Source organism: Hypanus sabinus, chromosome 16 (assembly GCF_030144855.1).
Source record: "Hypanus sabinus isolate sHypSab1 chromosome 16, sHypSab1.hap1, whole genome shotgun sequence".
Taxonomy (NCBI): domain Eukaryota; kingdom Metazoa; phylum Chordata; class Chondrichthyes; order Myliobatiformes; family Dasyatidae; genus Hypanus; species Hypanus sabinus.
Window position 1 is genome coordinate 5662712 of NC_082721.1, and position 13819 is coordinate 5676530.

Below are 13819 nucleotides of genomic sequence, written 5' to 3' on the forward strand. Positions count from 1 at the left end.
GCTTTCATCGCCTCAGACACTCATCATACCTTAGACAAAAGCAATTTATTGTCATGCATTTCTACCATAGTTAGGTCTCAACTAATGCAACCTTCTTTTTATATGAAAGCACATCCATGACAAAGGACCCTCATTACCCAGGACATGCCCACTTCTCATTGCTACCATCATCACCCCAGATATGACAAAAGACTCCCATCACCCCAGGCATGATAAAGAACCACCATCACCCAGGACATGCCCACTTCTCATTGCTACCATCAAGGAGGAGATACAGGAGCCTGAAGACACAACCTCAGTGTTTTAGGCACAGCGTCTTCCCCTCTGCTGTCAGAATTCTGAATGGTCAATGATCACTACCTCTCTATTTTGCTCTCTTTTTCCACTATTTTTTATATTTGTTATTGTAACTTATAGTATTTTGTGCATGCACTCAACTGCTACCACAAAACAAGATTTCACAGTAACACTGATAAACCTGGTTCTGGTGAACATTTTTTCACTGAACCAAATATAAAAATCTATCAATGATTGTTTAACCAAATTATTGCAAAATGTCATTTGTACACAACAAATATAACACGTTTTAATTGCAATAATTGAGGAAAATTGAGTTTTATTATTGGGTTGAGTTGTTCTCCAATCCTAACAATTTACTTACAAATGTTTCATCACCATACGAGGAAACATCATCAGTGCACTGTTAATTGGAGTTTTATTGTAATCACGTCATAACACAATATCATGACGTTCCTGTATCCAATATCTGTATTGAAAAATATTTACAATTTCTAAAAGTTCTACAACTAAAATATAACTTTCTGTTCTGTAGACCTATGAAGTAAACAGACATACCTCACTGATTTCTTCAGCTTGACTGTCAACTGTTCTGTCTGACATAATTTGGTTTGGTCGAGGAAATTCCTCCTGCCCAAGAACACCCAGCCATTCACTGTTAAAACTGTCATAATGTTTCTCACAGACATTGTGAAGTATGCAACAGGCAGTGATCATTGTTGGTACCAGCTCAAGGCTACAATCATTCCTCTTCAGAAGACATTGCCAACGTGCTTTCAGCTATCTAAATGCATCATCTATTACAGTCTGAGTTTGACTTAAACACAAGCTGATGGGGTGTTAACGTTTCAGTTTCTGAATATGGCTTCAGAAACTATTGATGTAGTGGATATGCAGAATAGCCTATAATGGTTTTTGAACAGTCAGGGAACAATTTTTTTTAGTAGCCTTTCTCCACAGAACAGAATTCCTCAGAAATTTTGTATCAAGAGAACTACCGGAAAACCCAGTACACACAACCCTGAACTGAGTCATCCACAACACATTGTATTCAAATAATTTTTGTGATATTGGGCAGGAACTATGATGGGGATGTGGCAATGATCAGTAGCACCAACACTTGCTGCCAAACACCTGAGCCCCAGTTTCAAATTCTCCATCAGAAGACAGCCTGAGGTACAAGGGTTTGAGAAGAGAGACAATGGCATGACATACCTCCCATACACATTTACACACTGTTGAAAGGCCTAACCCAAACAAACGTCTATATTCCACATTCATAGCATCTTGCCAAAGTACCACCACAACCCTCTTTTTGGGGGCAGCACAAGATGTGAGTGCTTCAGCAAGAAACCCTGGGCTTCAGTTTGTTGCAGATGTGAAAATCTGTTTCCGTAGACATTCTGAAATTTTCCAACCAATCGCTAGGTTGAAATTCCTTCAAAACCACACATTCCCACCATTCTGAGTCTCTCAGTTTACACCAGGTTCTTGTGCAGCAGTTACAGATACTACCTCCACGTGCCAGCACCATCTGCAAACAAAGAGCAGAATCTTTACAAGTATATGTATTTAGAGATACAGTGTCAAATGAGCCGTACCACCCAGCAACCCACCTACCTAACCCAAGCCTAATCACATAACAATTTACACTGAGCAATTAATCGGTACATCTTTGGACTGTGGGTGGAAGCCCACACAGTCCTGGGGAGAAAATACAAAATTCCTTAGAGACGGTGCTGGAATTTGAACACCGGAATGCCCCAAGCTGTAATGGCATTGCACTAACCTTAAACAAACAAAAATACCACAGGATTTGACATTTTTATATAAAATTATATTTTGAAGGGAGCTGTTATTACAGTTAGTTCCTGTCTTAAGGTATCATTAGACCATAAGCCCATTGAGTCTGCTCTGCCATTCCATCATGGCTGATTTATCATCCCTCTCAATCCCATTCTCCTGCCTTCTGCCACAACTTTTGACACCCTAATCAAGAACCTATCAACCTTCACTTTAGATACACTCAATGACTTTTTTCACAGAAAAGAGGAGGAAAGGCTTTCACCCCATAACCTTTGATACCCTTACTAATCATGAACCTGTCAATCTCTGCTTTAGATATACCCAATGACTTGGCCCCCACAATCATTTGTGGTAATGAATTCCACAGATTCAACATCCTCTAGCTGAAGAAATTCCTCCTCATCTCTATTTTGAAGGGGTGTCCTTCAAATCTGAGCTTAGCATGCAAAAGAAAACATTGGCAATGATAGCATTCAATGTTGAACTTTTCCATTTCAGGCACTCAGTATCAGAATTAATTACTTCTGGGTCATAGATTGTGCAACAAACTGCAACAAAGATCTCTCCTGTTGTGCTAATGCTATCTTACAGGGAAAGAAAAAATCAGGGTTACATCCAATTTCGGAAGAAAACCTCCATGAAACCAATTTATTTAACTGTTAAAATAAATAGACCTACAGTGAGATCCAATAACCAGTAAGACTGTTCTGCAGTGCTCCATGGAGAGCAAAGAGTATTTCGAGGCACAGAAGTTGTCATGGTCATCCACTACAACCAAGGAAAACCCCACTTGTGACAACTACACGTCTCACCGGATCTGGACTCATGAGGTCGAAAGAGTGGATCTGCCCCACTGCAATGGCTTTTCCACTTTAAAAACTCTCCCACACAGGTTCCCGGTCACCATTGGATACGACAGACAACCAGCACACAGAACTGATCTACCCAATATCCCTATCATCGCTCTGCCCTTTTTACCTACTGATCATTATCATCATGGATCCTATGCTGGAGCCCTGAGTCTGCAAATCTCTGCAGGTCCACTGGGGAAATCAGCCCAATATCTGCAAATCCTCAAGTCCACTGGAGGCTGGAAGCCTAAGATAGCCTATCCCGGGTTCAGAGAACTGTGTACATGCATAACTGGGATGATCATAGCTGTGTTCTGTGTTCTGCTGAATATCGTGGACATGCTTCGTTGCCACCAGAATGTGTGGTGACTTCGGACTCCCCTCAGCATGTTCTTGGGGTAAGGTAAAAAACGCATTTCCTTGTATGTTTTGATGTACATCTGATAAATAAATGAATCTGAATCTATCCTAAATGAGAGTAGCAAGTAAATCTCACGCTGCATAATTCTTAGATAATAAAGACAAATGCTAAAACAGAGGAGATATACTGGTAATAGACAGAAAAGGGGCCTCTCCTCATGGACTGGGAAAAGCTGCAGAAAGTTGTAAACTCAGCCAGCTCCATCATGGGCACTAGCCACCCCACCATTGAGGACATCTTCAAAAAGGCTACATCCAGCATTAAGGACCACCATCACCCAGAACATGGCCTCTTCTCATTACTACCATCAGGAAGGAGATACAGGAGCCTGAAGAAACACACTCTAACACTGGGCTTTTCCCCTCCGCCATGGACAATGAACCCATGCACACAACTTTTTTTTTGTTGCCCTCATTTTCTTCTACTTAATTTATATCTTAATATACATTTCTTTTTGTAATTGATAGTTTTTTATTATTAAGTATTGCACTGTATGGCTGCCACAAAGCAACAAATGTCACAAGATAGGCCAGTGATATTAAACCTGATTCCGATTCATCAGTTGATCAAGACAAACCCTGTTCCAGATTGTTAAACACATCCTATTTTGCCCATCAGCTCTAGGTGCAAGTACTTGGATCAATGTTGTTGTTGTTCATCCTTCGGAGTTGAAGACGACCACGACTTCTGTCAGATGGAGGGTTTGTGACTGTGGGTCTGGAGGTGACTGGTGAAGCCAGTCTGGGCCTTGAAAGCTCACCCACATGTGGGACACATGAGGGTAGGTGCTGCAGTGGAAGAGGAGGTAGCTCAAGCCTTGCGCACAGCGCATTTCCTCTGAGCCTCTGCGGTGCGTCTGATTTCTGCTGCATACACTCCTTTAGTGGTCCTGCTCCACCAGGTTGGGCGGTCCAGAGCAAGCGATTCCCAGCTACTGGGATTGATGTTGAGGTCTTTGAAGGATCAGTACAATCATGGTACAATTGAGGTGGATCAATATACTTCGTCTGAAACACTTGTCTTATTACCCCAAAACAATGCAGCTTCTTTTTGCAGTAACATTCAATAGTCCTAATAATTCTAACAGGATTACAATTGTAAATCTTAATCCCATTTGTAGTGTTGGAATATTTCAAAGGGTATCAGTGCATTTGCTTTTTTCTCTTTCTAGTAGATTTGAGGTTTTGACTGAAATAGATCCAAGCAAAGAATGACATTAGGCACAGGAATTACCAAGGTTATCATTCATTCTGACAACGTGGATCTGCCTGGGAAGGCAAGTGCTGCTGCCTGTCTGTTCCGACAGTCCCCAATTTACAGTGGAGACACAAGCGACTGCAGCTGCTGGAATCCGGAGCAACACAAAAAGCACTGGAGAAAATCAGCTGGCAAGGCAGCACCTATGGAGGAAGATGGACAGGTGACATTTTGGGTAAGATTACATCATCTTCAGCCCTACCACCTCCCAGCTTCTGACTCCATTCCCACATCTCACCCTATCAACCCCATCTCACCTAGACCTACACCTATCAACTGCCAGTTCTTGCTCCATCTTTTTACACTGGCTAACTCCCTTCTGAACTCAGACACGGATGGTCCCAAACTCAGCTGCGAAAGGAGGGTTGCACAACCCCATCCATTAAAAATCCAGAGCTAAATGCCAACAGAAGCTCCGAAGACCTCATCCCTGGGAGAGGAAGGATTTTTGCCTAGAATAGTTATAAAGTCGTGCAGTTCTGTGGAAACTGCAGCACTGATCACCGTTCTATCATCCCAAACCACCACCACTGGGACATAGAAGAAGAATTAAGGAAAAGAAGATGGGAATGGAAAGGACATGCTGCGTAAGCCAAGTACCAACATCACCGGGCAAGAATTAACACGGAATCCCCAGAAAACGCGGAAGAGAGGCCGGCCAAAGAACATCTGGCAATGCAACCTTGAGGCTGACAACAAGAAGATGGGCTACAGCTGGGGACAACTTGAAAGAGAGCTCTGGCATCTGCCAGTGGCCTATAACCCAGCAGGGGTGATGGGCATAACTATTTCCCCTCCATCTTTCAGATCAGATGAAGGGTTTCACCCTGAAATGTTGACTGGTCATTTCCCTCTAACAGATGCTGCCTGATCTGTAGTTCCCCCAGTGCCTTGAGCTCTGAGCGCACAAGTTGTGACAGGTTTCTGTTTTGAAACCACAAGAGAGCCTGCAGCTGCTAGAGTCATAGAGCACAACAACACAGAAACAGGCCTTTCAGTCCATCTATTCTGTGCCAAAATGTTATTCTGCCTAGTCCCATCATCCCACACTGGACCATAGCCCTCCATCCATGTACTTATCCAATTTATTCTTAAATGGTAAAAGTAAATCCGAATCCAACAATCTGGCAGCTTGTTCCACACGGAAATCTGGAGCAAGACAAACAAAGTTGAGGGAGGAACTCCACAGATCAGGCAATATCAGTGGCGGTAACTGCCCAAAATGCAGAGTCATAAACACAAGAGATTCTGCAAATGCTGGAAATCCAGAGCAACACACACAGAATGCTGGAGGAACTCGGCAGGACCTGATACAGGGTCTCAGCCCTAAATTTTGACTGTCCATCGAGTTCCATAGCTCCTCCAGTGCTTTGTGTGTACTGAGCTGATAATTCCTCGAGTCTATGTGTATCTCTCTCTTTGCGTGCACATACGTTCGTCAGCCGAGTTGGTTAACGCTGGACAAGGAGAGGATACCACAAAGCTGCTGTGATGGGAGAGTGAAAGGGCACAGTCTGCTGGCTCCCTGACTGTTCGGCCCTCCCTGCTCTGTTTGACCAGACACCAAGGTGTCGTGCCTCGGGAGTGAGGGGTGATGTGGAAGAAGACCCAGCACAAGGTGACTGCAGCCGGCAAATCCGTGGTCTGGAGACGTTCGTTCCTGTGTGCGGGGAGTTGTCCCGGTAACGGCGGGTAGGGGAGTCGGGCCGTCGCCCCGGTAACGGCGGGTAGGGGAGTCGGGCCGTCGCCCCGGTAACGGCGGGTAGGGGAGTCGGGCCGTCGCCCCGGTAACGGGGGGTAGGGGAGCTGGGCCGAGGCCCCGGTAACGGCGGATAGGGGAGTCGGACCGTCACCACCTCTCCCCTTACCAAAGTCATCTTCCTCTGTCGCCGCTGGAAGTAGCGCCTGATGCGCAGCCTGCGCCTCGCGTCGTTCCTCCTGCCGGTGCCCGCAGCAACCCGCACGGCCCGGCGCCTGGCGAGCAGCGACAGCAACCAGAAGAGCAACGGCACCGCCGCCTCCGTCATGGTCGGGGCCGGAATTCCTCGCCGTCCGCTGACCCGGAAATGGCCCTCCTAACATCCCTGCGCCTGCCGCCAACCGAGCGATCGGAACCGGACTTACTGCATGGGAGAGTCCTCAGCGAGCAAGAACGACAGGCGTCGCGTTGCCAAGGGAACCCGCCGACATCCGGCTGATCGGCGGAGTCCCGTTTGTCTCCATGGCAACGGCGCATTTCCTGCCCCGGTTTGAATTCTAATGACGTCACAAAGGTAACGGTCGGGCCGCCGGAAGGAGGGAAGCCATGTTGTGCGGAAGGCTGGGCTGAGCCTCGGAGCCGGGCCGCAGGTAACTCTGAGGTAGGGGAAGTGGGTAGGACTGGGTCCGGTAACGGTAACCAGGGGAACGGGGTGTGTGTGGGACCGAGTCCGGTAACCAGGAGAGGGGCGTGGGGCCGTGTCTGGTCAGCAGCAGAGGGGAGTGGGTGTGGGTCCTGCAACCAGGAGAGGGGAGTGTGTGTGGGACCGGTCAGCAGGAGAGGGGAGTGTGTGTGGGACCGGTCAGCAGGGGAGGGGAATGTGTGTGGGACCGGTCAGCAGGAGAGGGGAGTGTGTGGGTCCTGCAACCAGGAGAGGGGAGTGTGTGTGGGACCGGTCAGCAGGAGAGGGGAGTGTGTGTGGGACCGGTCAGCAGGGGAGGGGAATGTGTGTGGGACCGGTCAGCAGGGGAGGGGAATGTGTGTGGGACCGGTCAGCAGGAGAGGGGAGTGTGTGTGGGACCGGTCAGCAGGGGAGGGGAATGTGTGTGGGACCGGTCAGCAGGGGAGGGGAATGTGTGTGGGACCGGTCAGCAGGAGAGGGGAGTGTGTGTGGGTCCTGCAACCAGGAGAGGGGAGTGTGTGTGGGACCGGTCAGCAGGAGAGGGGAGTGTGTGTGGGACCGGTCAGCAGGGGAGGGGAATGTGTGTGGGACCGGTCAGCAGGAGAGGGGAGTGTGTGTGGGACCGGTCAGCAGGGGAGGGGAATGTGTGTGGGACCGGTCAGCAGGGGAGGGGAGTGTGTGTGGGACCGGTCAGCAGGGGAGGGGAGTGTGTGTGGGACCGGGTCCGGTAACCAGGAGAAGGGCGTGGGGCCGTGTCTGGTCAGCAGCAGGGAGTGGGTGTGGGTCCGGGTCCGGTCAGTAGGGGAGAGGAGTGTGTGTTGGACCGGTCAATAGGGGAGAGGAGTGTGTGTGGGTCCGGTCAGCAGGGGAGGGGAGTGGGTGTGGGACCGGTCAGCAGAGGAGGGGAATGTGTGTGGGTCCGGGTCCGGTCAGCAGGGGAGGGGAGTGGGTGTGGGACCGGTCAGCAGGGGAGGGGAGTGGGTGTGGGGCCGGAAAGTAGGGGAGAGGAGTGTGTGTTGGACTGGTCAGTAGGGGAGAGGAGTGTGTGTTGGACTGGTCAGTAGGGGAGAGGAGTGGGTGTGGGACCGGTCAGCAGGGGAGGGGAGTGGGTGTGGGACCGGTCAGCAGGGGAGGGGAGTGGGTGTGGGACTGGTCAGCAGGGGAGGGGAGTGGGTGTGGGACCGGTCAGTAGTGGAGGGGAGTGGGTGTGGGACCAGTCAGCAGGGGAGGGGAGTGTGCGTGGGTCTGGTTAGCAGGGTTGTAGTATTTGGACCAATAATCAGGGGAGGGGAAAAGGTTCGGTCTATGGCAGATAACGTTGTGGCTATGTGTGTCATGGCTAGCTGTTGTACAGGGTGTGCTCCCAGGGTGAGCCATCGTGCCAGTGTGTGTGTTGATCATAACTATATTTGCTGTGTGTGATTGATGGTATTGTGTGAAACCCAGTCTGTTTGGCTGTGTAAATCTAGGGAAGACAACCTCGGCCCCCACCCCCCCCCCCCCGCCAAACTTGTGAAATTGACACACTCTCCCACCCCAAAGCCCGGTTTGTGTGGATGCTGTGTGATTTGCTACCCCGTTACAAATTAGTGCCATGAAATAACAGGCAGTCCACTGCATACAATTAAGAGATTATATTTATGAATCTTAATTTGACTAAAGGGTTAGTAAAGAAAAGGGCCCGTTTTAATGAAACAGTCCGATGTGTATTTGTGCTCACAGTTTCTCCATGGTCACCAATCTTCAATCGCATCCCTGGCTTCGTCCTGCTTCAGTTTGAATTCTACGACCTCTCCATCTCCTCTCGAACAAAACTCCAAGCCCAACCTTAGTGTCCCTCACCAGAGAAACCTCCCCTGAATCTGACCCTCCTCATTGGATGACACACATTTCTCCTCTCTCATATTTTCACAATAGCCCAAACAAACTGAAAACAGAAGAGACTGCTCTTACAGAATTGCTAAATGAAGTACATACAACAACACTGTAAAAATATGGACCAAAGCACTAAGTGTTTTGTAGCTTGCCCCTGAGAGTGATGCTCTTTTGTTTGGCTGTATTCATGTCCTGCTGAATGATAATAGAACCCAAACTTGGACTTGTACCCAGTGTCCGGGCTATAGTTCCAGTGTGGGTCATGTTGCATTGTGTGTGTGGTGGGTACCTGGTGTTGGGGATATAACCCCAGAATGGATCACAGTGCTGGTCTCTCCATGTGTGGCTAGCCCCTGATGTTGGGTCACTGTGTTGGGCTCTGTAGGTTTGATGTGTACCTGGTGTTGGGGACAATGGTGAATCTGGTTTCAGCAGGTACTTGGTGTCTGAGTTACCACTGAGTCTCGGGGGATGCCCTATGCTAGAGGTTCTGACTGCTTGGTGCTGGTGAGTAGTTGTTGTATGCTGTACAGCCCCTGGGGTGGTGATAATGCTGAAAGGTGAGGGTGTACCTGGTTCTGGCAGGTACCTGGTGTCTAGGTTACAGTCCTGGGGTGAGTCACAATGCTTGGCTCTATGTGTTTGGTTGGGTTGGAATTGGTGAATACAAGGTGTTGAGGGCCATCAGGGTGGGAACTCAGTGTTGCAATGTGTGTCACTGGTGCTGGCAGGTAGTTGATATCTGGGATCGTGTTTACATCACTCCTGCCGAAGATGGCTATGTAAACAAGGCAACACATTACATACTGAGTAACAGTTGGAAATTTGAAATGAAAATATTACAAGTGTGTAGATGTGGCAATATCTATGGAGAGAAGGTGAGAAGGCATTTCAGTTTAACCCTGTTTTGTTAGAAAATATCCAAAGAATAATTTATCAGAATATCCACTGGTTTATCCTCATTGCTGTTGCTGTAGTATTGTCAAGATTTATCCTCAGTGCTGTAGGTGCAGAAATCACACAACATGGCCAAAAGCTTGTATTTGCTTTTTAGAAATGACTTCTCTTCCCTGATTTCAGAGCTGATATCTTTGGAAAACTACTGTCATTTTTCTCCTCTAATTATGGATCAAGACTATGAAAGGCGTCTTTTACGACAAATTAATGTTCAGAATGAAAATACAGTTCCTTGTGTAAGTACCATTTGTGTTAAAAATACGATCTTTTGATACTTTATAATCTGTTGGTGTTTGCCGGCTGGTGGCGTAGTTGCATCAGCGCTGGACTCTAGGGTGAGAGGTCCCCAGTTCAAATCCAGCCGGCTCCCTTGCACGCTCTTCATCCATGCCCGGGTTGAGTGGTGAGCTAGCAACTCGACCTCGTAAAAAAAAAACCTGGAGAGGGATGGGCTCTGTCAGGTTTCAGATGCCGAAGACACGCCATACGATGAGCAATCACCAAAAAGATTGGTGCAAAAAGCTAGTCATGATAACGCCCTGATGACTCCACCAGGACACACACACACACAATCTATTGATGATCCCACATCCTTGGCGTTCAATGATTGTTAATCATGTATGTCAATAATTTGGACTATGAGATTAATAGATTTGTGGCTAAATTTGCCAATGGTGCAAAGATAGGTGGAGGAGCGGGTAGTGTTGTGGAAACAGAGACTGAGATCGTTTAGGGGAATGGGCAAAGAAGTGGCAAATGAAATACAATGTTGGAAAGTGTATCATCACGCACTTTGGAAGAAATAAGCAGGCAGACTACTACAGGCAGCCCTCCTTTTCTGCGGGCTTACATAGCATTTACATTGTATTAGGTATTATAAATAATCTAGAGATGATTTAAAGTGTACAGGAGGATGTGCATAGGTTACCACGGATCAGGAATCGTTAAAAAAAAAACTGATTAGCATTCATTTCAGGAGGACTAGAATATAAAAGCAAGGACTTTATAAAGCACTGGTGAGGCCTCATTGAGTAGGTTTGGACACCTTATCTTACAGTGTGCTGAACTGGAGAAGGCTCAAAGGAGATTCATGAAAATGATTCCAGGATTAATTAGCTTGTCATATAGAGTATCTGGGGATCTTGCATGAGGTCTCCCAATTCCTTCTGCACCTCTGATGTTTGAACCTTCTCTCCATTTAGATAATAGTCCTCACAATTGTTCCTTTTAACAAAATGCATCGTCATACATTTCCCAACACTACATTCCATCTGCCATTTTTTTGCCCATTCTTCCAATTTGTCGAAGTCCTGCTCCAGTTGCATTGCTTCCTCAGCACTGCCAAACTTCATATCATCTGCAAATTTTGCCACGAAGCCATTAATTCCATTATCCAAACCCTTGACAAACAAGTAGCAGTCCTGATACTGACCCCTGAGGAACACCACTAGTCATTGACAGCCAACCAGAAAAGTCCCCTTTATTCCCACTCGCTGCCTCCTGCTTGTCAGCCCTTCCTCTGTCCATGCCAGTATCTTCCCTGTAATGTCATAGGATTTTATCTTGTTAAGCAGCCTCCTGTGTAACACCTTATCAAACGCCTTCTGAAAATCCAAGTAAATGACATCCACTGCCTATCCTTTGTCCACCCTGCTTGTTACTTTCTTGAAGAACTCTGACAGATTTGTCAGGCAAGATTTCCCTTTACAGAACCCATGTTGACTTCGACTTATTTTATCAGTAGTCTCCAAGTACCCCCAAACCTTATCCTTAATAATAGACTCCATCAGTTTCCCAGCCACTGAGGTTAGGCTAACTGGCCTATAATTTCCTTTCTTTTGCCTTCCTGTATTCTTAAAGAGTGTGACATTTGCTATCTTCCAGTCCTCTGGGACCATGCCAGAATCAAGTGAAAGATCATGATGAATGCATGTCATATACTCAGTGAAACATGAAGTCTTTGGAGTAACTGCAAGTCTGCGTCACGCTTGAGTACTCAGTGACGGGTGCTGATGCTTTTCTTACCTGGTGGGGAGGGGGATTATTGCTTGCTGCCATTTGCTTGTCCATTTTGACTGAAAGTTAATGGAAGAAAATACTGCTAAAATGGTGAAAACATTTGAAAAGTCTAAAGCAATAACCAAATTCTTGCCTTTGTATTTAAAAGACAGGAATACTAGAAAGTAAATGTGTAACAGATACTCTGCACACACCACTCATACCATTGCTGGAGTATTGTCAATATATAAGTGTCACTTTTTGGATATTGTGTATTTACCTGGTCTAGCATAGAATTACCTGAATCATACTTATCTCTATAAGTATAGTTAGTGTAATCTTTCTTTATTAAAATGTTAATCAGGAAGAATTGTTGAAAGAAAGCCAGATGTCTGTGGTGGTGAGTGAGGGTTAGAGGGAATGGTTTTAAAACTTGGGTCAAACTTTTCAAGATCAAAGATTGGAAATGCTTGCAAACTTGTGCAGAAAGATAATCTTCTGGAGGATCTCTGTGGATGCAAAGGAAGGATTGGCATTTCAGTCAGGAACCTGAATCAGAAATTATCATCCTTTTCCAAATAGGACTTTTTGCCCATTTCAATCTTTATCACATCTTTTTTGCTAATTTTAAACAATTTCTGTTAATAAGGGAAAATGTGTATTGGTTATATCCCATTTGGAAAATGACTAGAATATTAACTGCTTTCTCTGAACAGAAGTTCGATTATTGGTTTTTCCAGAATTTATTGAATTGCAGTAATTAAATGTTCAGGTTTTTTGAACGCGAATCTGATTTTAAAAATCAAGTACAGTCGGCCCTCCTTATCTACTGGGGATTGGTTCCGGGACCCCCAGCAGATACCAAAAAACGCAGATGCTGAAGACAGTGGACTTTAGGACCCAGTGGAGTTCTGGACCTTATTTAACCTGTGTCAGTGCAGTGAACTTTAGGACCTGACGGAGCTTGGGACCCGCCAACCGCAGTGTTTCTGTTCTGGAAAACAATCACGATTGAAGATAAAGTGGAAATAATAAAGTGATCTGAAAGAGGTGAAAGGTCATTAGAAAAGTGTTAGGCTACAGTCAGTCAACATTCGGAACAATTTTAAAGGATAAAGTGAGAATAATGGAGCATATGAAGGCTCTGCCCCGATGAAAGCAACGATTATTACTAAGCAACACAGTGGTTTAATTATTGAAATACATACGTTTCTTAAGAGTTTTATATGCATAGAAAGGTAAAGTATATACTATATATTAAGACAAATGCTTGACTGACGCTGAATAATACTGGATGTACCAGTTCTGATTTAGAGAACTTTCGTTTTATTTTTCAATTCCCAATCTGCGGTAACCTATGCACATCCTCCCATATACTTTAAATCATCTCTAGATTACTTATAATACCTAATACAATGTAAATGCTATGTAAGTAGTTGTTATACTGTATTATTTAGGGAATAATGACAAGAAAAAAATGTCCGTACATGCTCAAACAACATTTTGGAGCGAGAACTGTGTTTTCCCGATCTGCGGTTGGTTGAATCCACGTATACGGAACCTGTGGATAAGGAGGGCCAACTGTAGTAGATAATATAAGGCAGTGTGAAGCTATGAAATCTAATTATTCTCCAACTTTATTACAAAAACACGTTTTGAAACAGTTTGGCTTGAACTTAATGTCATTTTCCTTTTTTTGGATTTTTTGCAGATATCAGAAGTTAGAAGAACATTAACACCTTCCAATTCACCAGTATCATCACCAAGTAAAAGTGGTGACCGCTTTATTCCATCAAGAGCAGCAGCTAACTGGAGTATAAACTTCCACAGAATAAATGTAAGTTTTTATAATCATTTGGTTTTGCAGATATAATGGTGGTAAATGTGAATTAAGGAGTAGACTGAGGTGACTGAGCCCTCTAGTCAAGAGGCTACTGTAATAATTGGCTTCAGAATTCTCAACCAACTACACCTGA

The 13819-nt window shown here is 45.7% G+C and overlaps 2 protein-coding genes across 8 annotated transcripts in view; one reads left to right on the plus strand and one right to left on the minus strand.

Annotated features, from left to right (window-relative positions):
* Positions 1-611: 611 nt before the first annotated feature.
* On the minus strand, positions 612-6714 carry LOC132405968 (uncharacterized). 4 transcript variants are annotated; one of them, XR_009516019.1, is made up of 3 exons: positions 6501-6639; positions 3920-4775; positions 621-1831 (listed from the first exon to the last, which is right to left on the minus strand). XR_009516019.1 is itself a non-coding variant. In XM_059991027.1 (2 exons), the coding sequence occupies exons 1-2, from the start codon at positions 6657-6659 to the stop codon at positions 1640-1642; spliced, it is 351 nt and encodes a 116-aa protein (XP_059847010.1). In that variant the 3' UTR covers positions 612-1639. The 4 variants fall into 4 exon arrangements, 3 of the variants coding, with proteins under 3 accessions (XP_059847010.1, XP_059847012.1, XP_059847011.1); XM_059991027.1 differs by lacking the exon at positions 3920-4775 and having other exon boundaries at positions 612-1831; positions 6501-6659; XM_059991029.1 differs by lacking the exon at positions 621-1831 and having other exon boundaries at positions 1840-4775; positions 6501-6659.
* Positions 6715-6864: 150 nt separating this feature from the next.
* The window catches only part of fzr1a (fizzy/cell division cycle 20 related 1a), a 56684-nt gene continuing 49729 nt past the window's right edge, over positions 6865-13819 (plus strand). For 2 of the 4 annotated variants that reach the window (XR_009516018.1, XM_059991020.1), the window contains exons 1-2: positions 9969-10081; positions 13555-13680. Coding sequence is in view for 3 of the 4 variants with exons in the window: in XM_059991020.1 (XP_059847003.1) it covers positions 10013-10081; positions 13555-13680 (195 nt within the window). In the remaining variant the exon portion in view is untranslated. Of the gene's footprint in view, positions 6993-9968; positions 10082-13554; positions 13681-13819 lie in introns of those variants that run through there. The other 2 variants (XM_059991022.1, XM_059991021.1) reach the window with 2 other exon arrangements.